The 6,603-nt window shown below is 33.2% G+C and overlaps 1 protein-coding gene across 1 annotated transcript in view; it reads right to left on the minus strand.

Annotated features, from left to right (window-relative positions):
• Window positions 1-5,547, minus strand: part of LOC106471884 — a gene marked incomplete at its 5' end in the record, with an annotated part of 49,883 nt that extends 44,336 nt beyond the window's left edge. Inside the window, 2 exons of the mRNA XM_022400498.1 lie at window positions 1,606-1,826; window positions 5,378-5,547. Of these exons, the coding sequence (XP_022256206.1) occupies window positions 1,606-1,826; window positions 5,378-5,547 (391 nt within the window). The remainder of the gene's footprint in view (window positions 1-1,605; window positions 1,827-5,377) is intronic.
• Between the last annotated feature and the right edge of the window lie 1,056 nt (window positions 5,548-6,603).

A 6,603-nucleotide genomic window follows, 5' to 3' on the forward strand; every position in this document is an offset into this window, starting at 1 on the left:
GCCACCACGGTCTTAAACATGAAATTAGACTGACGAGGACGAGAGAAATAGACATTTGGTTTGGTTGTTGTTCAACACAATGGGCTATCTGTGCTGTGCCCACCACGGGTATAGAAACTCGCGTTTTGGCGTCGTAAGCCTGCAGACTTACCGCTAAACCACTGAGGAGGCGAGTGTTAGGTTAGAGATTTGTGAAACTGTGATATGTAAGATATCTGAGTTTTTAAAAGTCAAGTTTTTATCTCTTATTTCTGACTTAACATTATGTCTAGTAGTACAGTTATTGTAAATCATCTTAAGGATTAGGTTTTTTTTTCTTCTGGTTCTTTTTTCCCAATTCATTATTATTGCTATCATTATTTTCTGATTTTGATAGCAAAACGTTGCTTTATTGTATTTGTTTTTGGAGAATGAGTTGTTTATCTACAAATTTCTCACAAGGCACTCTTTTATTAGTGTTTAATATTTGTGTTTGATAAATCTCCTATTTTTCGTATCTTCTACTGTAATACAGGGTTGTTTATGTACCTGCTAGCCCTATTTTTCGTATCTTCTACTGTAATACAGGGTTGTGTATGTACCTGCTAGCCCTCTAGTTAAGATGATAAATCTCCTATTTTTCGTATCTTCTACTGTAATACAGGGTTGTGTATGTACCTGCTAGCCCTCTAGTTAAGATATAATTATTTTCAAAATGATTGTGTTTTTCAGAGTTCTCATTTTGGAGACATTGGATCAAAATAACACTTTAACTTTCCTTATTTCATGAGCACATAAAATGTGGGTTAGCTTATAATCAATTAACTGACTTTCGTGCAGAAATGGAACGATATATTTTCTGTCGACGAATCGGATAAGGATTAGAGGCAGTCGCGCTCAACAGCTCAACTCTCAGTGGACACATATCTTGAATGTGAGATGCGTTTCGCGTGCAAACTTGGCTTTGTTCGTTTTTTATTATTATCAAAAGAGCCAGGTTTGTCCATGTAAGAGAGGGATGAATATTGTTTATTTCTTTTGTAAGTAAGAAAAAAACCTTGGATTTTACTTTCATTTTGTTTAAGCTTAACTTTGGGTCTTTATATTATAAGCCTTAGTTTAAGCTATAATTTTACTCTTACTCTTATCACACATACGTCACTAAATATTTATCTTTGTTTTGTGACTTATTGTTTTCATGAACGGACGTTATTTTTGTACTTGTTGAACTATTGATATTATGAACGGACGTTATTTTTTGTACTTGTTGAACTATTGATATTAGGGTTTTCTTCCTGCTGTAAATGGAGAGATCATTATACTCTGTAGTCCGGTATTCTCCGGACTTCGAGTTAGTGGGCCTAACTAACTGCTCTGCGGGAAACCGTTTTACCTGGAATACTATAATAGCAACGTCGTTATTTGATATATTACATTCTCATACGAAAAGTGTTGAAAACCATAAACCGTTTTACAGGAAATATTGCAATAGCAACGTCGTTATTTTATATGTTATGAATAGTGTTGACAACCAGAAACCGTTTTACAGGGAATACTACAATAACAACGTCGTTATTTTTTTTTTTTATGTTACATGCTCATATGAAAGGTCTTGACCAATCTCACCTATCACAGTTTTTGCAAAAGATGCATTTTTTAGAGTTGCTAAGCCTAAGTCCCCGATCTTCACAGAACCAGTAGGACCAGTTATGAAAATGTTATCACACTTGAGATCTCGATGGATAATTGAAGGAGACCGAGAGTGAAGAAAGCTCAAACCCTTCAGAATTTGTCGACACCACGACTTCAAAACTTTCAGGTTGATCTTTCTAAACCTACGAAGATAACTGTAAAAAAGAAAAAAAATAGCAGAGTCCAAATTACTGATGAAAGAAAGAGCATGAAATAAACAACCAAAAATTTAATAGAATAAATATAAAGTTTAAACGCAGATGCTTTATTACAGAAAAAATAAAAATGTCTTTAATATTAATTTATTTATATTATATTTTCCTTAATAAAAGATAAATAACTTCTGAGATAAGAGTAAGAATATAGTGATATACGCAGTGAGTTAAAAACAGTGTCATGGTTTTTACTTAAAGAGACACTAGTTATAGTTTTTAAATATATTAAAATGGGACACACAAGACTCACGTTCAACCTACGGACGTGTTAAATCATATCTCACACGAGACCCACGTTCAATCTACGGACGTGTTAAATCATATCTCACACGAGACTCACGTTCAATCTACGGACGTGTTAAATCAGATCTCACACGAGACTCACGTTCAATCTACGGACGTGTTAAATCATATCTCACACGAGACTCACGTTCAATCTACGGACGTGTTAAATCATATCTCACAGTGAGATATGATTTAACACGTCCGTAGATTGAACGTGAGTCTTGACAAGACTCACTTTCAATCTACCTTTTCGCTCACCACAGTTTAGCATGTTTTCTTGTCAGTTGTTAGGTTTTCTAAATATATATCATACAGTTTTCATCATTTAAAACTCACGTTGTTGATATTATTACAACACGTTGATACTTTCTTTGTGTGGTTTTTATGTTGTGCACTACATGGTAACATCGTACAATACGGTAATTTCTGTTCTATTGACCTTCTGTTACTGAACACAAGTATTTATGTTCTATTTATCTTCTGGTACTGAACACAAATATTGTAATTTCTGTTCTATTGATCTTTGTGCCTTCACAAGGATCTTGACAACTGATTTAAGACAATCAGTTGATATCTATCATGTTTAAAAACATTTTATTTTTCTGAGAAATTTAAATTCAATAACACAGACTCTGAGTTATCCAACAATTATGTGTTATTTTGAGGTGTTGTTGAAGTGATTGTAGAAATATTCTGAATGAAGATTGTTGGGCTCGGGACTCTACTAGTTCGTATAGAAGAAGCTGTAGAATGTGATTTGCGTTTTGTGTAAGAACTGGTTGTTGTTTTTAAACACAAAGCTACACAATGGGCTATCTGTGCTCTGTCCAGCACTGGTATCGAGTCGCAAACCTACAAAATTTATCGCTGAGCCGCTGGGGAGCTTGCATAAGGAAAGAACGACAGGAAACGTTTCTCTGAATTTTTGAGGTCAGGTAAAGGTATGAAAATAATGTATATAAGTATTGGTCATTAGGTTCTTTGCCGGTCTCAACTTTGAGAGACTTGCAGTCAATATTCAAGTTGAATAAATCTAAGTGGAACAAAAGTTGTGGGAAAAAATTTAAGAACAGTAAGATTAAAAAGGTCTGAAAATAAAAAAGGATAGAAAAAAACACAAGAGGGCGTACTGAGTAAGGATAATAGGCAAACCTCTGGTGAAACTTCTATAACATTGCAAGAACGGCGCTTTGTCTGTGATGATTCATCGAGTAAACGTCATTGACAAAACTCAGGTGATACGATTTTACAAGATATGGTTTTACTGACAAAACTCAGAAGATATGATTTTACTGACAAAGCTCAGGTGATACGATTTTACAAGATATGGTTTTACTGACAAAACTCAGATACGATTTTACAAGATATGGTTTTTCTGACAAAACTCAGGTGATATGATTTTACAAAATATGGTTTTACTGACAAAACTCAGGTGATACGATTTTACAAGATATGGTTTTACTGACAAAACTCAGAAGATATGGTTTTACTGACAAAACTCAGGAGATACGATTTTACAAGATATGATTTTACTGACAAAACTCAGGTGATATCGATTTTACAAGATATGGTTTTACTGACAAAACTCAGGTGATACGATTTTACAAGATATGGTTTTACTGACAAAACTCAGGTGATACGATTTTACAAGATATTGCTTTACTGACAAAACTCAGAAGATATGATTTTACTGACAAAACTCAAGTGATATGATTTTACTGACAAAACTCAGGTGATACGATTTTACAAGATATGGTTTTACTGACAAAACTCAGGTGATATGATTTTACAAAACGCTGTTTATCATTCTAAGTGTCGTAGTTTAGTTTATTCAAAGGGAAACCTGGAAAATCTTTCAGAAATGCCGGATGAGGAACAAAGAAAGCTGAAAGGTTTAGCTTTGACAGTGTGGTTCCAATGTAGAAAATGGGCGTAGAGGAAAGCCTAAATTTGCTGAAATGCAGTGCACTGCGTTATGTAAATGTATTGGAGATTGCGTACTGGAGAATTAGAAAAGTCATATTTTCTGTATTGAAAAGTGTCTTTGATGTCTTTAAAGATTGGTGGTCATTTTTGGATTGAATTTAGGTGGCGTTTTAATTGAAAATGATCAGATATCAATACCCATTTCATTACACATAGCCTAATGATTTCACCAAAAGTAAACATTGTTATCACCATATTTATATACATTTAAAAACCATGGGAGCCATTTTGCATCGAATTAAAGTTGTTATATATATGGAAAAGTTTGTTCATAGCATGTTCCTCATTATACATAAGTTCAAACTTTTATCTTGGTAGCAATCTTGACCTTTTTGAGACAAATTTCAACTGAAACTTTCTGTCTCTGATATGGCAGCTATCATGGCTTGTTTACAGCATAAACAAGTAAACTACAACCTTGCTTATACAGGTGGGTCTATACCTGGAAATACCAGTATTACCATACCTACCATGATATCATGTCGGCCATCTTGGATTAAATACAGGTGGGTCTATATCTGGAAATGGATATAGACCCACCTGCATTTCATCCAAGGTGGCCGACATGATATCATGGTAGATATGATAATACTGGGTATTTAAGATATAGACCCACCTGCATTTCGTCCAAGATGGCCGACATGATATCATGGTAGGTATGGTAATACTGGGATGATAATACTGGCCATTTCCAGCCTTATCAGTTATACTTTTTTACAGATAAACTTTATAAACATACATAACATAAAACCTACGTTTTATAAGGAAAGAATAATTTAAACTTCTGGATCCCATCGATATGTCTATAAAACTGGACAATACATACTCGCTTTGTGTTGAAAAGTTTCCCTGAATGTATAGTTTCGGGTAAATTAACATATAACTGGTGACTTTTAAAACTTACAACACAATAAGTTCTACCACTCCTAGTTTCTGTGGTTGTATCCTATTTTAGAACATCGTTTTAACAATAAAGAAACATAAATTCTTATATCCGATGTTTTTTCTCTGATGGTAATTTGTTTTTCAGAAATTTCAAAATCTAAACTGTACCACACAATGAAGATTATGCACAATGGGTTGAAAGCTACCTAAACCTTCTAGTCAGTGCTTACGTTTTAAGGGTTCCAGAAGTCATCAGTTCTGTGATAAGGACTATGTATTTCCACCTCAGTAAAAATATAACTGATAAGATATATAAGCCTCTAGTCAGTGCTTACGTTTTAAGGGTCCCAGAAGTCATCAGTTCTGTGATAAGGACTATGTATTTCCACCTCAGTAAATCGACTTCCCAGTAGTCATAGAAACGTACAATATTAGGATGTTGAAGACCCTTTAACATTTCCGCTTCTTCTCGAAACCTCTGGCGTGTACTTTTCTTCAGTCTTTCCTAAGAGAAAAGAGCAAATAACTTATATACAAAGATAAGCAAACTTGGGATGAAATGGGTTAAAAAAAATGAAACACTGCATAGACATTAAGCAGAAAACTTCAAACTAAAAAGAAACCTAACACATTTTTTGGGAAAATCATTTCGAAAAGAAATACATTCGTGCTAATAACAACTTTCTGTACTTCACTGGTTGAGTTGATGTGTTTCATGTATGGTAAAATATCAGAATGTTAAGAAATATTTCCAGACTGAAGAACTACAGCAGCTGGGTTAAAAACAACCTTCGACACTAAATAACTCAACTCATCCAAAGGTCATCATATAAAACGACATGATCCATAGTTTGTGATAAAGAAAGTTCCTATAAAAATCTTTATGAAAGTTACAAGTCTCAACTTGTCTTTGAAGAATGAAAGTTCATATAATATTTTTTCTTTAAAGTTAATATATATATATTTATATATTTAAAACAAAAAGAAGATTTACTTTACGTCACCCGGTGGGACAGCGCTAAGTCTACAGATTTACAATGCTATAAAAAACCAACACACACACTCTCTCATAGTCATAATATACCACTGATTGTCTACTATAATGTCGGAAGTAATTGATTATAGCATTAAAATGTTTGATAAAATCCGCGGTTTGCTTCCCCGTTGTGTACAGATTATTGGGCTTAAACATAAAAAAATACAGAAAAACATTGACATTAAAAATAGTATCTTAAGATGAACGTCAGTTAGTTGATTGTATTGTTTTATTGATATTACTTTTAATGTTAAGATGAACGTCAGTTAGTTGATTGTAATGTTTTATTTTGATATTACTTTTAATGTAATATCAATAAAACGTTACAGTCAACTAACTGACGTTCATCTTAACATTAAAAGTAATATCAATAAAACAATACAATCAACTAACTGACGTTCATCTTAACATTAAAAGTAATATCAATAAAACAATACAATCAACTAACTGACGTTCATCTTAATATTAAAAGTAATAACAATAAAACAATACAATCAACTAACTGACGTTCATCTTAACATTAAA

The sequence above is a fragment of the Limulus polyphemus genome, unplaced genomic scaffold, assembly GCF_000517525.1.
Source record: "Limulus polyphemus unplaced genomic scaffold, Limulus_polyphemus-2.1.2 Scaffold4936, whole genome shotgun sequence".
In the NCBI taxonomy this organism is placed as follows: Eukaryota; Metazoa; Arthropoda; class Merostomata; order Xiphosura; family Limulidae; genus Limulus; species Limulus polyphemus.